This window comes from Pelodiscus sinensis, chromosome 12 (assembly GCF_049634645.1).
Source record: "Pelodiscus sinensis isolate JC-2024 chromosome 12, ASM4963464v1, whole genome shotgun sequence".
Taxonomy (NCBI): domain Eukaryota; kingdom Metazoa; phylum Chordata; order Testudines; family Trionychidae; genus Pelodiscus; species Pelodiscus sinensis.
The window spans coordinates 28,185,063-28,203,189 of NC_134722.1; the positions used below are offsets into that span (position 1 = coordinate 28,185,063).

Genomic DNA, 18,127 nt, shown 5'->3' on the forward strand with positions numbered 1-18,127 from the left:
TGCTACAGTGTGTCCCCTCCCCATCCCATCAAAGAAAGTCCTCTCCTAACCCTAGCATTTCAATATGGGAGCAGACAGGGCTGTGCTGAAGGTTCAGATTTTGGAGGGATCTCAGTTTGGTCAGTCTCTATTACCACTATTCTTTCATTTAAGTTTTGAATAAGAAACAATAAATTCCAAAGAAATTAAAATACAGAACTAGAAAAGGCTTTATTTACGTATAGTATGCCCAAACTTCACACAGTTATTATAGAGAGAAATCAGTTGTTTGTGATAATGATTACTGTAATAGAAAAGCTTTTAAATAATTATTCCTCTTTGTCATGTTCATATACAGTGCAGTAGGGGTGACTGATGTTTCTGCCACTGCTGTGCTAGTTGGAGGCAGGAAAATCGGCCCATTCCAGTTTATGGAAACTTAAGAGAGAAATAATTTTGTTTCAATTACATATATATTAAGGCAGTAATTTAGTCAACTACTTAAATGGTGAGCCAGATGATAAACTCCTCAACTTAGAATAAGGAGAAGATATGAATATGGAATTAGGACCTATCACTTGAGTAAAAGTACAGAGGACAGTCAGTTGGTTAACAAGTGGAAAGGCACCAGGTGTGGATAACATCCCAATGAAAATCTTGAAGGTAAACTCGAGGAACACTGTAGACATTTTTGGGCCTCTTACAAAGGATATGGGAAGAATGAAAAGTACCACACAAATAGAAAAGTGGTCATGTATTGAGATTGCCAAAGAAGAGACTGCAGACAGTGCTACAGCTGGAAGGGACATCTGATTGCTGTTTTCCCCAAGTCAAATAAACTAAAGCAAGAGGTTTTAAGGCTAAGATAAGAATAGGCAGGATTTTGGTAGGAAAAGTCATGCATAAGTTACATAGCAATAGAATCGTTCACATAGATCACAGCATCAGAGAACTGTTGGTTGAATGGCAAGTCACCACTTTACATGAATTTCATAGACTTCCAAAATCTCAAAGGCTAAAAGTATGAGTCTCCAAGGTGACACAGGACAACTCATAGATTTCCAAGTCTTTGATACAGTGGATAGAAGAGTCTTCTGGAGTCTGCTGTGGCACTATGGAATCCCTTAGAAATATGTGATTATTCAGAGCTTGTATGAAAATATGACATGCCAAGTCATACAAAACAGTGAGCTGACTCAAGGCTGGTCTACACTGGGAATTTAAATTGACATGGAGGCTATGTTTGTTGAGGGTGTAAAAATCCACACTTGAAGGACAAAAAGTCTGTGGTACAGCTTGCTTGCTCTGTAACTGTGACAATATATAATATTTGTTGATTTAGTAGTTAGAGAGTAATTGTCAGGTTTTGATTTCTGAAGTCAGATTTGGGCAAAAGAGTCTTGACTCGCGTCCCATATCAGGTATGAAGTTAGAATTCCAGATTACAGTGCTTTAGTTTGTAGAAAGCTGGAATGCTGTTAAAGTTGCAAAGCTGTTAAAGCTTTTATTTTTGGAGCTTTGATATTATCAGCACTAGCAGAGAGTGCTATCAACTAATTTAGCATACCTCAGTGTTACTTATAGAAAAAGACCACAGGCATGGTTTAGTGAGAGAGGCATGTGGCTGGGTTTGTTGCTTCAAGGCACAATCCTAATGAGTCCCACAAATTGCACAAGTACATTACCATAAAAATACCCAGTAGCAAGGAGCAGTTCAGTCAACAGCAGGAGGTTTTTGCAGTCCCCTCAGCTACCAAAAGGGTTAAGGCAATGTATCTTGACTTTTACAGACTAAAACAGATAGCTGGGATAAAAAACTTAAAAGTTTGACATTTGTGTACCTCCACTTCTTCCTATGATCTTGTACAGAACTTCCCTATTCTTTGTTCTGTCAAACCATCTTGTACTAGATAGGGGTGTGTTTGCTCTAACCCTTTAATATATATTTATGTAAATATCTAGTGCCAATTACACTAGCAACAATTTGACCAAGTTGTCATGGGGTGCCCTGGTCATGTCACTCAGTCCCCTTCTCTGCTTCCGTTTTCCTCCCACCCGGCCGTCCCGTCCTGCTGGATCATGAGGTTCTGCCACTCCCTGGTTGTCCCAGTGATACCCCGAGCAGGGAGGTAAGGGGGGTCCGGGCCCTCCCTCTCTCCAGACCCCAGCCCAGGGCCCTAAGGTGGGGGAGAATATTCCCTCACCTGGATGATGGGGCTACGTGCCGCAACTCATCAGCCTGCAGGCTCCTGTTTTGAACCCGCCTTGGGCTACTTTCTCACCCCCACTCACCAGGGTGCTTCATGTGCTGCTTCCTTGAGGCCCTGAGCCCCCTCATCCGGTGCTCTGGCTGGCCTCCCCTATCCGAGTGCTCCTGCTGCCTTTATATTGGGGAGGATGCTGCCCCTCCCTCCTAGGATGCCTGCTCCGGCGTTCACCAGGACAGCTCCTCCCCCCTTCCTACTGCCCCCGCCCCCAGTGTCCTTCCCCATGCCAATGTCGGTGTGCATCGGGGCCTCACCTGGGGCATTAGCGGGGGCACCGGCCCCACTGTTGTCTGTGCAGCGCACACCAGCTGCCGCCATGGTCCCTCCCAGGGCGGGGGAAGCCTCCCCCGATGCATCCGCGGGAGTGCTGGCCAAGCTGCCAGCTGGGTGGTGCACTCCTACCGCAGCCGCTGCTTCCCTCGTGGCGGGGAAAGCCGCTCTGTGCCTCTCCACCCCCCGGGGGGGGGGAGGAGCCCGGTTAGTACGGGGTTGCACCACCCCGTCCCACAAGTTCATGTATGGAACAGTGAACATGTAAGCATTTATTTTAATACATGGCCTAACTTTTTGGTTCCTAACCTTTGGTTCAGGCCTCATAATTGTTTTTTTTTTTTTCAGGAAAGTAGCAAAATGGTTAGTTTATTTAGCTATTAAGTATTGTAGTTGGAGGAAAGCTTCTGTGTTTTACCTTCATTCGTATAATAAATGGAGCAGTGTTGTAGACCAATAACCCTTTCTTTGGTGTCGATTACGATTCTAATTTTTTTTCTTGGACATCTTTTGTTTGTCTACAGTATTCATCATATTATTCCAATATTTAATGTTCTTTCTTTTATAAATAATTTTGTCTGTATTTTAAAATATAATAATAATATATTTTAGAAAGCTAATCTTTATATTTACAGATGTAACAAACCATTGTCAAAATGAAACATGTTGATTTGCAATTATATGCAACTTGTAAATCCACGGTATTTTGGAATTAATACTTTGCTGCAAAACTTTTTCTAGACTGTCTAAAGAACTGGAGAACTATTTTGTTATGTTAGTCAAACCTTCCAAATGTATATTTTATTAAAACACTAGAAGATTTACCCAACATTGATGGGGTCCTTAACTCAATTTAATATTTTTTTTAAATAAAATGAAAATGTATATGATTCATTTAAATTATTGCTGTGGGGTGGGGCTGGGTGATGAGGGGTTCTCTTAACTCATGCAGGCTCTCCTGCGGGGGAGAGGACTACCACATCTCTCTCTTAACTCAGCATTTTAGGGCCAGGTGAGAAGCACCTCTCCATGGCCACTGCAGTTGCAGTGGGTACGAGCGGGGGAGATCCAGATTCGTCTACGCACTGCGTTCCCCAGTCAAAGTGAAGAATTCAGGAAACTGTGTACTTTCCCCTTGCTCTGTGACAAAGGAGAACAGCAATGTTCCTTTATGAATCAGCTAAGGGAGCTTCACTGCGTCCCCCCCACCTAATCCTTCCTAAAGGGCACCAGGGGGTTGGAGGCTCCGGGCTGAAGCAGTCTGGACAGGGTAGGGGAGAATTTCCAGCCCTTTCACCTGCCTGGTGATTGTCTCCTTTCTGTATGGTTTTATGAGAAACAATCCCATTCTAGGCACATTCAAACCCTTACCTTGCTTAAAATTATGAGGAGGAATTTCTATATCAAATTTGGTGGTCCTGCCTCTTACTGTTGAGGAGGAGTTCTGAACAGACATCCAGACAAACTCAAATATATAGTAGATGTGCAGCACTTGGGAGGAAAGTATGAGATTTTATAGCCATATGTTGGCTATACTTATGTTTGACTAAGTTTAATATGTCTATATATGTTTAAACGTATATAAGTAAGTGGATTTATCCTGTCCCTAATTCAACATATGTATACGGGATACTGGGCTAAACTTAAATCATTCCCACAGGTTACCTTTATTGCTGAGATAATAATACAATATAATCCTCAAAGCACCTTTCTTCTGAGGTTGGCTTTTCTTTCTCTGCAAAACTCCTGTTCCTGCTCCTATTTTCTTCTGTATTAGGGTACAAGACACATTGTTTTATGCTCCTGGTATAGTAGGAGCCATCTGCTTTGACCTAAGGCTGTTATGAGCAGTAACTGCACTAATCTGGAAGGTACTAATACCTGATATCAATATGCAAGCTAAAGAGCTCTGCTTTTCCATGCATAATCTTAGAATATGGCATCCTATTAGAACATACTTTATGAGGTAGGTTATAGCTATAAAAATATTGTAGGACAATTGTATTGTATTGTAATATTGCCTTGCGTAGCTTTTTCCACTTCTTTTTTCAGAAGAGGCTTTTCCAACATTTGGACTGTCTACGCTAGGCCAAATGTTGGAAACCTCCTCTCTCCCTTTTCAGAACATCCCTTCTTCCTCATAAAACTAGGTTTACAGGGATGCCAAAAAAGCATGTCGACTCTTCCCAAAAAGATTTCAGAAGAGCAGACGCGTTTCCTAGACACGGCAGAGTTTTTCCTCTTGAAAAAACTCTGCAGTATAGACATAGCCATTGTGTAAATGAGTAAAGATGAGACTAGTTTCCTAGTGATGCAATCACCAACATAAGTGTGTTCTCCCTTTAGATGGTTTCAAATAACTCAAGTGTGATATTGTTTGCTTTCTGACACAAAAAGCCAAAGGCGATGAATACTGATACATTTGTTTGGAAAAATACATTTTAATGATATTTGACACATAGCTAAATTCACTGATATTTAGCTGTTCTCTCATCCCAGCTTGTTTTGAAAAAAGTATTACTAGGATACACTATCTCTCTCTTTTTTTTTCATTTTCAACAGCATATACTATTCAAGCAAATGCTGAAGAATCTGTAGCACTATGAGTAGTAACTGAGAAATGAAATGCAATTATTTTCTCCAATTCAGGCTTCTTTTTTTGTTTTCCTTGCTTCTGACATGCCCTCTGGCTTCAGAGTTTCACTTCTTGGACTAAAAGTAATCTGATACTTTTCTTTTGCTGCAAGCCCTGGACTCTGTTTCCATCTTTCCCTGCCATTCTTTCCTGCATTATTAGCAACCATTAGCCATTTGATAATCTCTCCTAATTCCCAGTTCACCATCTGAAGGGAAGGCTTCCTGCATCAGCGAGACACACATGCATGCACGCACACAGAAAACAGTTGTCTTGCTTCCAGCCCTAAACCCTCAGAGAAAAGTGTCTGGTGAGGTACAGGGAAGGCTCAAAGGATGAAGTGGGGATCTGGCACAAAATAGAACAGCTAAATTGGGAAGAGGAGTGCGTCGAACCTTTACTGCTTCTGCATTACTTTTCAGGAAAGGCTCCTCTGCTATTGCTAGTGGCTAATAGTCCTGGCTCTAGTGCCTTGGAATCAGTCATTCCTTCAGCTCAAAGATTGCATCAGTTAGCCTTTTTGAGGTCATCTTGAAACCTGGGTGGACATTACTTTTTAGAAATTGTGATACTTCTCTAATAAATAATTTTAAGGGACAGTATTAAACTAATCTTGGTATATTTACTATTACACTTTTAAGCAAGTAAAATTGTTGGGTTTTTTATTTTATTTTTCTTCCTCTGTACTGATTATAAGCAGATGGCTCAATTTTCTTTTGCTGACATAAAATGAGATGCTAGCATAGTGGCAAAATTTTGTTCCTGGTCGCTGAGGAGATGGAAACTGTCAACAGTACCATTCTTCAGTAACATCAATGGCAACATTTTCTCTCCTCCGGCATGAGTGAGAATTAAGGAAACCTGCAGCAATGTGATCTGCTCCCACTGCCAAGAAAAATATCAGCAAAGTTTTGATTCTGTATATTCTACATATTGGAATGTATAGGTTTCATCTTTAATCCCCCTCCATTCCTTTTATTTACCTTTTAATGATTCTCTACTACCTAAACATAAGACAGGAAAATAGCATCTTCATCTTCATCCTTCTCTTTGTTACCATGAAGCAATAAAAGTGAAAGGGAGAGGAAAAAAGGTGTCAGTTACCAAGAGCTTCACACTTGCTCATATGCTCCTGAGACAAGAAGCCAACAAAATCATAACCACTCCTCCTTCTGCTACCCAGTGGAGTTAACAATTGTAAAGTTAGATTGCTGGAGGTGGAAAATAGCTAGGCCATTTTTGTTTCTGAAACCATGCACATCTTCAGGAAGAGTTAAACATGACCACAGTGGTTACTTATAGTGTCTTTGGGATGAAAAATAAGACTTATCTCTTCTCCCTAACTTTCCTAAGATCAAAAAACACTACTCTATGGAACATTTGAAGCAAATTTGTTTACCTTCTTGGGTTTAGTTAATTTCATGAGACTCAGATACCACAGTGATAAAGATACAATCAGAACCAAAGTAGAGAGAATCCATGATTGTGATTTAATGTCACCTGTATCTATAAATATTTTCCTACTTTTTCCAGTGGATTTTCATAATCTGAGAAAAGAATAAATTATTGCATTCTTTTTAGTTTCATGACAGATTGTGCTGCATATTTTTGTATTGAGGTAACATTACAGAATTCGTTTTATGTCTGAGCTGTGTTAGAATGAGCTGTTAGGGACAAAACCAATGTTTCTGTGCCATAAGTTTTTATTTTAAGTGTAACTTACTGGGCTTAATTTTGTCTGGTTCCTAAAAGTTATTTTTGATACAGTTCTTTTAAAATTCAAAGTCTTAGATTACTTTTTTTTCTTGCTTTTTTTTTCACTGATGTTCTGGCATTTGATTTTAAATATCCAATTATTTGCATGCCTAGTTTCATTAGGGTTTTATATAAATTAAGTTACCACGGTTTTGGGAAGTGTTTTTTAACATATTTGATGAAAACTGGCTTTATAAAAAGAAGAGGCTTCAACTTGAGAACACCATACTTAATGAAAAAATAAAACCTAGTTGGGTAGTAAGTACAGTTGTGAAGCCTGTAAGCCATAACATTTTTTTAAAAAAAAATACAAATATGAAATTTTGGCATATTTGATTACCCCTTGAGGTTGTTCATGTTTTTGGTTTTTTTTTTTCCTCACAGGTGTCCTTCATTCAAAACCTGGTCTTTTGTGTGGAAAGAGCATACCGAGTGCCTGACTTTGGTGTCTGGGAAAGAGGCAGTAAATACAACAATGGCAGCACAGAACTGCATTCAAGGTATTTGACAAAATTCTTAGTGCTTTTGTTTATGTACATGCATGTAATATGAATGCAGAGAATTCAGGAAATGTATCGAAATAGAAATAACTAAAGTAGAAGCCAGCAGCCTTTCCAAAGTGGCATGCCAAGATTTAGCCCTCCTGCCCTGGGCTTTGCTCTGGCTTTTCCTGTGGGGAGGGGAGGAGCAGTGTACGCACGCTTTCCTGCAAGTCAGGTCTGGCATGGAGCCTCGGGATTTACTCTCTCACTCCTGCAGGAAGCCGCTGCTGGTTCCAATCTTGCGCATGGGCTCCCTGTTGCAAGTGGTGGGGAGTGAGGGGAAGCCCATTTATTGTATGTACCACACAAGATCATTTTGCGTGCCACTTATGGCACACGTGCTGTACGTTGCCAACCCCTGAACTAAAGCAATGTTCTCACTTCTAAAAATGTACAGGTTGAACTCTCTAGTTTGACAACGTCAATGGTCTGGCATGATTATAGTTAGCTGGATATTTTCTTATCATGAGTGTGTCCACATTTCCCATGATTCTGTAAGATTTGTTTACAGGTACCAATCCTAGCTCTTAGTGTTCTGTGCTGTTACTTAGCTCCAAATTATCCCCAAATGTCTTTTAAGAGACCACTAAGCAGAGTAAGTGCTGGTAGTGCTCCTAAGCATAAGTATGTATTTTATACTTTATCTACTTTTTTTCTTGTGCCAATACAGTAAAATTATCTAGCAATACTAACACTTTGTTATGGAGAGAGCAAATAAGCGATGGGTAGGCATAGGTTTATATAGGGTGTATCAGTACAGTCATACGTTGTTGAGCAGCATTGTAAGAGTTATTCCATTGATTTGCCTCGGTGAAATAAAAATAGAGACCCCCACTCACTACAATATTGAGCTCCCATGGTTGGGCAAATTCTCTCGTTCATCACTGATCAGGTCCTGAGGGTGCTGGATTATAGAGATTCAACGTATGTTATAGCTAGAGTGAAATTAGTGCTCATGAAATATGCCGGACTGAGGCCTTCTGGAGACTGAAGTCTATACCTCATGAAAATATGAACACAGTGTTATATCTAGATTATATGTGTGTATAACCAGTAAGTTATTTGTGCACCCAAATTGCTGTAATTGCAGTTGTATGTGCATTTTTACTAACACTTACCCGAAGCTGCCGCCTCATGTATGGAGCAATTAAAGCACATGATTTGGCAGTCTAAGATTCCCAATACCACACCATTTTTATCTGGAAGGATCAGTTCTATGAAAGGTGGGAAACTATAACACAGACCCTGTTTGTGGGCCATTGTATGAACACTGGATCCTTTGGGTGCATCTGGTATTGGAACTGTGGCATCATTCCCTGCCTCTCCTCTTTCTCCCAAAGACCTACACCCTGGCCAGATACCAGAGCCAGACCCAGGTAAAAGCGTTCTAGAGAACCCGAGAGCTGCCATCAGCCTGTTGTTCCCTGTCCCTGGAGTGCCCCACAGCTGGTGGCTTGTACCATGCCCTAGCTCTGACTTCTATCCTGGCCAGGGTGTGGGGCCACAAGAGAAAGAAGAGAGGGAGCAGAGCCTTTAGGTGAGGGGGAACTAAGGTCATCCCAGCGCCTCCAACCAGGAAGGGTCTGGCACTGCTAGCAGAGTCTGTGCCTTATGGCAGGGAAGCTTATCACTGTCAGCTCCCCCACCACAAAGTGCAACCACTGTTGCCACTGCTTTGTGTGTGATGACCAAGGCTAATACATCCATATTAAAAAGCAAGCATGCCCTTCTACTTTTAAAAGGGTTCCCAGTGATCTTTGTGCCCAGGGTCCCAATAAATCTGAATCTGTCTCTGATCCATTGAAGAACTCAAAGCACACTCCTGCTGACAGAACTAGATTCTGCAACATATTGAGCAGAACATGCTGTAACATATTGAGCTTGGCCCCCAGAGGACAGGGGCTGCTACCATGAAGCATACTCTGCCATAGTGGGCCCATGCTTACCGTGGACAGAGGCTGCTTCAGGAGATGTGGAGCAGCCATTGTCCATGGGGAGCTCGGACCCCGGAGACAGGGATTGCTTTGTGGCAGCCTCCCCCCACCCCTGCTGAAGGGAAAGGGGGACAGGCAGCACCGCAGAACTGTTGCTTGGGAGGGAACCAGCTTTTAAGCTGGCTCCCCCCAGCATTGGCACTTGCGCCTTTCTCTCCCCCCACTTGCTGCCTCAGATATGAACTTTGACCTGTACTTCTGAAAGTTGATGACTCCACACAGTCTCCCTGTCCTGGCCTCCATCATTCCTTCCCTGCATCTGAGAGACTGGTATGCTGCTCTTGATTTGAAGGACGTATTTCTACATAGCAATCTTGTCAGGACACAGATGCTTCCTGTGGTTTACAGTGGGCCATGGCCACTGCCTGTTTGTAGTTCTCCCATTTGGCTTGGTATCTGCACTGAAGAGTGTTCACCAGGTGCACATCAGTGGTCACTGCTTACCTGAGTCACAGCAAGGTGTCCATACCAGGAAGTCTGGCTTGTCAAAAGCTGCTTCAGGTCCCAAATCCAGAGGCAGCACTCACTTATGTAGTATGCTGTGCCAGGCTCTGCATGCAGCCCCTCCAGCAATGGCTGGCTTTGACCTACCCCCAATCTAGGGATCACCTGGACAAGCTCATCACCTTTCCCCTAGCTGTTTTCATCTTATTAAAGTAGTGGACCAGGAGTGAAAATGTCCTGCAAAAAATCCTCTTTGGCCATTTCATTCCTTCTGTCTACTTGGTGTTGGAGACCTCAGCTGAAGTGCACTCCTTGGAGGAATGTGGTCCTTGTAGGAGGTGACATTACATATAACCATCAGAGAGCACAGGGAAATTTGATTGACATGCGGAGGCTTCCTGCATTAGCTGTCAGGCAATGCGGTGAGAGTCCTAGTGATAGAATCATGGAACACTAGAACTGGAAGGGACCTTGAGAGGTCATCAAGTCCAGTCCCCTGCCCTCATGGCACGACCCAGTACCTTCTAGGCCATACCTGAAAGATGTCTATTTAACCTGCTCTTAAATGGATATTCCACAACTTCCCTAGGCAACTTACTCCAATGTTTAACCTTCCCAACAGGAAGTTTTTCCTAATGTCCAACCTAAACCTCCCTTGCTGCAGTTTAAGCTCATTGCTTATTGTCCTATCCTCACAGGCCAAGGAGAACAATTTTTCTCCCTCTTCCTTGTGACACCCTTTTAAGATACCTGATCTATATAGCTTGAATGTTTCACATCAGCAGGCAAAGAGGAACATGCTTGTTGCCTCTCTGCAAAGAGGCCCTCCACATCTGGGATTTCTGCATCTGCCACAACATTCATCTGGAAACTTGTCATCGTCTCAATGTCAGGAATGCACAGACAGCTGCAGCGGCACAGGAGTCAGCAAACAGAGCTGTAAACAGGGGAGTTTGAGTGGGAGTTTGTAAGGGGAGTTGGGATTTTGGGACTCATTTGGGGTTTGTTTTTGCCATGGGGGAGGTATTTTGGTTTGTTTTTGTGTTTGCCAGATTAACAGGATTTAGGTGTGAAGGCTGATTAACACAGAGGTAGCAGTGGCCATGACCGAAGCAGTAGAGAACACAAGGAGGATGATTGGATGTGGTAGCTGGGGTATGTACATGATCCTGGAGGGGGTACCTGAAAGTAGTTTTATTTGCATGAAGTGCGGCCTGATAGAGCTGATGGAAGAAAAGATCCGAGGATTGGAGATGTAGGTGGAAACTTTGGTTGAGTTTAGAAGGCGGTTTGAGCAGATGATGGAGCAAAGGCATAAGGTGGCTGAAGGGGAAAGCTTAGACCTGCAGATGGAAGCCGGATCAAAGGCCTCTGAGGGGGGACTGCTGGGCGAAGAAAATGGACAGTGGAAGCATGTGACTAAGAGAATGAGGCAGAGGGAAAAGATGGGCCAGTGAAGGAGAAATTGAACTCAAGAACAGGTATGCGGAGTTGGAGAATGAAGATGTGGTACAGCAGATAGCCACTGAAGGTGGCAGGGCAAGGAAGAAGAGAAGAGTGGTTAGTCCCATAGATAAAGGGGAAGAGTCGATGGAGACAAACTCCAATAATGAGCACCAGGAGGGATATAGTATGGGTTGAAGAGAATTACAAGGGAAAATAGAAATGGAAAGGATTTGCAGCCAGAGGAAACAAGAGATAGACCAGAGAATCGCTCTGTGACCAGGAAAAGGCAGGTCTATGTGATTGGGGACTCCTTATTGAAAAGAATAGACAGGCTTGTAACTAGAGCTGATCCAGAGAATAGAAGGATGTGCTGTCTGCCAGGTGCTAAGATATGGGATGTGAAACTGAGGTTGAAGAGGATAATAAAGGGAGAGGGAAAGAATCCATTGATCATCCTTCATGTTGGAACAAATGATATGGCTAGATTCTTGCTGAAACGAATCAAGAGAGACTATGCCAGTCTGGGGAAGATGCTTAAGGAAATGGAGGCTCAGGTGATCTTCAGTGGGATTCTGCCTGTCCTAGAGAAGGGCAACTAAGGTGTGACAAGATTAGGATTCTCAACAGGTGGCTCAGGCAGTGGTGCTATAAGGAGGCCTTTGGGATGTATGGCCACTGAAAGGCATTCACGGACAGAGGACTGTTCTCTTGGGATGGACTTCACCTAAGTAGGGAGGGAAATAGACTTCTAGGATGGAGGCTGGCACAACTGATTAAGAGAGCTTTAAACTAGGAATTTGGGGGGGATGGTTGGGAGATGTCCAGGTAATCTCTACGCCAGATTTTAGCATTGAGAGGGAGGAAAACAAAGAAAGAAAGTATATAGTTGGGGTAGGAGAATGGACATAAGGAGGAAGGGTAGAGTGGATACTAGTCTAATAGGTTATATTGGAGGTACAATGTCCATGCCAAATTGGGTAAAGAATGTGAATGAGGCCAAACAGCAAAACTTAAGATGTTTGTACACCAATGTGAGGAGCCTAGGTAACAAAATGGAGGAACTAGAGCTACTGGTCCAGGAAGTGAAACCAGATATTATAGGAATAACAGAAACATGGTGAAATACTAGGCATGACTGGAGTACAGGTATTGAAGGGTATGTGCAATTTAGGAAAGACAGAAATAAAGGTAAAGGTGGTGGAGTAGCACTGTGTATCAATGATGAGGTAGATTGTAAAGAAATAAAGTGATGGAATGGAGAAGACAGAGTTTGTCTGGGCAAAAATCACGTTGGGGAAGAAAACTATTAGTTCCTCCCCTGGGATAGTGCTTGGGGTGTACTATAGACCATCGGGATCTAATTTGGATATGGATAGAGACCTGTTTAATGTATTTAATGAAGTAAATACTAATGGAAACTGCGTAATCGTGGGAGACTTCAACTTTCCAGATATAGACTGGAGAACAAATGCTAATAATAATAATAGGGCTCAGGTTTTCCTAGATGTGATAGCTGATGAATTCCTTCATCAAGTAGTTACTGAACCAACAAGGGGGAGATGCCATTTTAGATTTGGTTTTGTGAGTAGTGAGGACCTCATAGAAGAAATGGTTGTAGGAGACAACCTTGGTTCGAGCGATCATGAGCTAATTCAGTTCAAACTAAATGGAAGGATAAACAAAAATAAATCTGAGACTAGGGTTTTTGATTTCAAAAGGTCTAACTTTAATAAATTAAGGAAATTAGTTAGGGAAATGGATTGGACTAAAGAATTTATGGATCTTGAGGTGGAGGAGGCCTGGGATTATTTTAAGTTAAAGTTGCAAAAGCTATCAGAAGCCTGTATCCCAAGAAAGGGGAACATTTATTGGCATGTGTTTTAGACAAAGCTGGATGAGCAAGCATCTCAGAGAGGTGATTAAGAAAAAGCAGAAACTTCTTGTCTAAGATTTTGATTAGTAATTAGCAATGAAGTGCAAATGTTAGTGCCTGTTTTCCATTCGTTCATTAAGGTTATGGGACAGATGTAGCAATTTAAAGCTGTATTTATTGACATTTTTAGTAAACACAGTTAGCTTCCTTGTCATACCAGTATCATTAGGGAATACAAATGTTAGTTAAACTAATAAAGGGTGTGTCTAGACTACAGGGTTTTGTCGACAAAACTATACCTGAGTCTACACTCCCGCTGAGTTCTGTCGACATAACGTTGACAGAACTCAGCAGTTTTGTCGATGGCTATAAACCTCATTCTACAAGGAATAACACCTTTTGTCGACAGAGTTCTGTCGACAGAAGGTGTTACTGCATCTACACTGTCCTTTGCGTCTACACTGTCATGTCGACAGAGCAGCTTGTCGACAGAACTGGATGTAGTCTAGATGCTCTTTGTTGACAAAAGCTTTGTCGACAATGTCTGTCGACAAAACTTCTGTCGACAAAAGCCTGTGGTCTAGACGTACCCGAAGACGTGAAATCAAGCCAAAAAAATTAGATCCAGGTCCTGAATACTCCATCTCTCAAGAATGATTTATTCAGGATTTTGTTTTGAGGGCATCTATTGGTAGGATATATTTACAATGGGAATAAGTTAGACTGTGTTCCTACAGTGTGTTAATCTTGTATTCTTGTCCACGCTAAAGGGAAAATAGAAGAAAAAGTTCCTTAGGCATTATGACCAGAGCTGTATATTTTAAAAGAACATATTTCTTCACAAGATTAATTAATAGCGTTTGTAATGTAAAAATGACCCAAACGAAACTAACATTACATGCCTAATAGTGGAAGCTCTGTTACATTGTTTTTCTGATTTCTCCAACAGGGTGCAATTACTATTTAAAGATTCAACTAAAATGTCTGGTATTTAATAGCATTCTTAATGTACATAATCTTACACTGCTTACTGCTTTGAATAGTTTTTCATTATCTTAAGACATATTAGCATTTTTCCTCTTTACTTCGCTGTTGTAAAATCTGCAAAAGATAAGGAAGATGACAAATGCATGGCATTTATAGCTGTCCTTAACATACAATGATGGAAGGCTCTAATAAACAATTAACATGAAGGAATATTTATTATATGATGGGGAAATGAAATCAGCATTTCAGTTACAAGATACTATTATTTTCATTTGCAAGCAGTTGTGTCACTAGTGAACACTAAAAATATTGAATAAGTAAAGATAGAAAATACTGATGAGCTACAATCAGTCCTGATTGCTTACCAAGAATATTGAGTGAGCAAGTTAAAGAAAGGTATATTAAAATTCACTCTGGAGGAATCCATATTTATGTATACTCTGTCAGCCTCCTCTCCATATAACATCCAAAAAACATGATTTAACTAAAGTTTCATGCTTATTTCAGTTAAACAGGTTGCTATTTCATAACTCTGAAGCAATGAGTTCAGCTTACTAGAGGTTGTACCTCCCTCATCCAGCACCCTCAGGACCTTAGCCAGGACCCAGGTGCACAGCCCCACAAGAGCACACAGAGACCTATAGCTGCTGGGCTGCACTCTCAGCACTGCCACTGGCCACAGGACTGGACTCTGCAGTCACCCTGCCTCTTCCCTTGAGAGTCTCCTGTTGCTGCTTCTCTCCTTCCCATCCTAAGTTAAAGCACTGTATATATGAGTGCAGGGAAGGAGTTACTAAACATAGGGCCCAACTTCTTTCTCTTCCCTCCAGACCACAGATGTTCCTGGACTATAGAAGTCTCGACTTTAGCGGTCGAAGCTGTATTTCATTGTATTATTGGGGTAACAATCATAGAATCCTGGAGCTAGAAGAGACCTCAGGAGGTCATTGAGTCCAGCCCACTGCCCAAAGCAAGACCAACTAAATCATTCCAGCCAGGGCTTTAAGATGGGACTTGAAAACCTCTAGGGTTGGGGAGATTCTGCCACCTCCCTAAGTAACCCATTCCAGTACTTTAACACCCTCCTAGTGAAATAGTTTTTTCCTAATATCCAACCTAGATCTCCCCCACTGTAACTTGAGACCATTGTTCCTTGTTCTGCCATCTGTCACGACTATGAACAGCTTCTCTCCATCCTCTTTGGAACTTCCCTTCGGAAGTTGAAGGCTGCTATCAAATCCTCCCTCACTTCTCTTCTGCAGACTAAATAAGCCCTAATCCCTCAGCCTCTTGTCATAGGTCTTGTACTCCAGCCCCCTAATCATTTTGGTTGCCCTCTGCTGCATCCTCTCCAATGCGTCCATATCCTTTCTATAGCGGGGGGGCCCAGAACTGACCTACCACTCCAGATATGACCTCACAGTGCCAAATAAAGGGGAATCATAATTTCTCTAGATCTGCTGAAAATGCTCCTCCTGATGCACCCTAATATGCCATTAGCCTTGGCTACAAGAGCACAGTTAACTCATATCCAGCTCTCATCCACTGTACTTTTCTGCTGAACAGCTACTTAGCCAGTCGGTCCCCAGCCTGTAATATTGCTTGGGATTCTTTCGTCCCAAGTGTAGGACTCTGCACTTGTCCTTGTTGAACCTCATCAGATTTCTTTAGGCCCAATCCTCCAATTTGTCTAAGTCACTCTGGACTCTATTCCTGCCCTCCAACATATCTGCCTTTCCCTTTAGCTAAGTGTCATCCGCAAACTTGCTGAGGGTGCAATCCATCCCCTCATCCAGGTCATTAATAAAGATGTTTAACAAAATAAGACCTAGAACCAATCCTTGGGGCACTCCATTTGAAACCAATCGCCAACCAGACATCAAGCTGTTGATCGCTACCTATTGGTCCCGACAATCTAGCCACCAATAACTTATTAATTATCAAAACATTTAAACACCAAAAGAGTTTACCAGCTTTTATAGCAGCTGCTCCAAGCAGAGTTTTTTTAGCTATCATAATTAGCTTTCCCTTGTTGAACCAATTAGAATTAAATCCCACAAGCACTATTTCTGGCAATATTTCTGAACGGAAGACTGAAGTTTTATAACCCTGTTGGTGTTGGTTTAAAAAAAAAAGATACATCCTTAAATCCATATTTATGGAATTGCTGGTAATGAAAACAGGGTAACAGAAATAATGTATGCAAAATATAGTGTGTATATATAATACTGCATCTAGACATGTTTCCCCTTTCATTCTTTTGAAATTATTTTCTGTATAGTTATAACAAGTTCCTCTGACAAGGATCTCACTTTATTTTTAAATTTTCTTATATTGAATAACCATAAATAATAGTGATTAATTTACAAGGAAAAACTTGAATCTGTATAAATCCCAGACAGACTTCTATAATGAAATGCTTGTGACACTGCACAAGTAAGGTTCAATATATAGCTTATCCACACTTGTATCTCTTTTGAAATATTGTGCATAATCAGATAATTTGTTAGCTGTGGCTAATGTAACCATTTAAAAATAACATCTGTTCAATGTCAGAAAAATGGGTCTTACCACTGATTCATCTTCTTAAGTAGTATTTTTCCACTTAGCCAAATGTTCCCTTTCAAGTTGCTCTTATAATTCTGACATTAGATTTTTTTTTTATAAAATATAAAATCCTGGCAGTGATTAATTGTACTTCATCTACAGCAGGGGCTGATGCCAAAATAATTTATCTCTAGAGGTATTCCTCAAAGTCATGAATTTCTTTGTGTTAAGGTCACTCTCATGGTATTTGTGTGTGAGATATGGAAGGGGGTGTACTCGTATATAAACTTATTTACTAGTTTGTTAATATTGCCTTAATCCAGGGGTCACAAATCGTTTCAAACCAAAGAGCCAAACTACAAAAAAATTCAGAACAAGTGGTCAACAAAGAGCTGAATAAGAATGCCAATTTGTATAACTTAAAATATACAGCTTAATATTAATTGACATTATTAATTATAGCACAAATGAAACATTGTACTCGCAGACTTTAATTGGACTTCTGCTGCTGCCATCTTTTCACACTGTTCTTAGAAGTTTACATCATAACTGGTCAAATCCAGCTTCATGTGTGCATTCATTCTGTTTTCTCTCAATCTTATGGCAGGGGGCTGGTGATGTGGGAGTGCAGGGGGGTTATGGCAGGAGTCTGGGGATGTGGGGGTCCGTGAGTTTGTGTGGTATGAGGGGGTTAGGGCAGGGCATTCAGGTGTGTGATGGGCTCAGGCTTGATGGTGGAGGTGGGGGTGCAGGATTGTTACGACGCTGAAGCCAGATGGGTGCTGGGCCCCAATTGCTGCCTTGTTGGCCAGGCTTCATTTTTAAATCAAGTAAAATATTATGTCCAGCATAAAAGGATTCAACATTGTCTTTATTTATGGCGGGTTGGGGAACCTTTTTTGAATCAGGGCCCCTGACCCACAGAAAAATCAGTTGGGGGCCACACAAATGAACAGCAAAAAAACCAAAAAACCATCCCCAAATTCCCAACTCACTGATGTGACCCCCAACTGAAATACCTCATTCCCCTGGTGCTCCAGCCCCATAGTGGGAGGAGGGCCACAGAGGACTGAGGTTCAAGGTCTCAGGCCAGATTTACTCTTCGGAGGTTACCAGGTTAGTGGATTTTGTGCCCCCCCCCTCCCCCCAAGCTCTGGGTTGGGGCCAAAAATGAAATATTAAGTGTGAAGGACAGGACCGCCAATGGGTGGAATAAGGATGGGAGTTCGGGATCTGGGCAGGAATTGGGTTGTAGGAAGGGATGAGGTTGCAAGGTCTGACCAGCAGCCAAGCTGCTGGGGGCAAGAGTGGTCTGGGGGCTGGCTGCCTGGCCAGGGGACAGAGAGTAGGTTGGATTTATTAAGGCCAGGGATCAGAGGAAATTTTGG

General features: G+C 41.9%; 1 protein-coding gene across 8 annotated transcripts in view; it reads left to right on the top strand.

The window, feature by feature from the left end:
* PHKB (phosphorylase kinase regulatory subunit beta) overlaps window positions 1-18,127 on the top strand; it is a 238,626-nt gene that overhangs the window by 74,991 nt on the left and 145,508 nt on the right. For all 8 annotated transcript variants that reach the window (XM_006121182.4, XM_014572567.3, XM_006121179.4 and 5 more), the window contains one exon: window positions 7,291-7,406. In XM_006121182.4, the coding sequence (XP_006121244.1) occupies window positions 7,291-7,406 (116 nt within the window). The remainder of the gene's footprint in view (window positions 1-7,290; window positions 7,407-18,127) is intronic.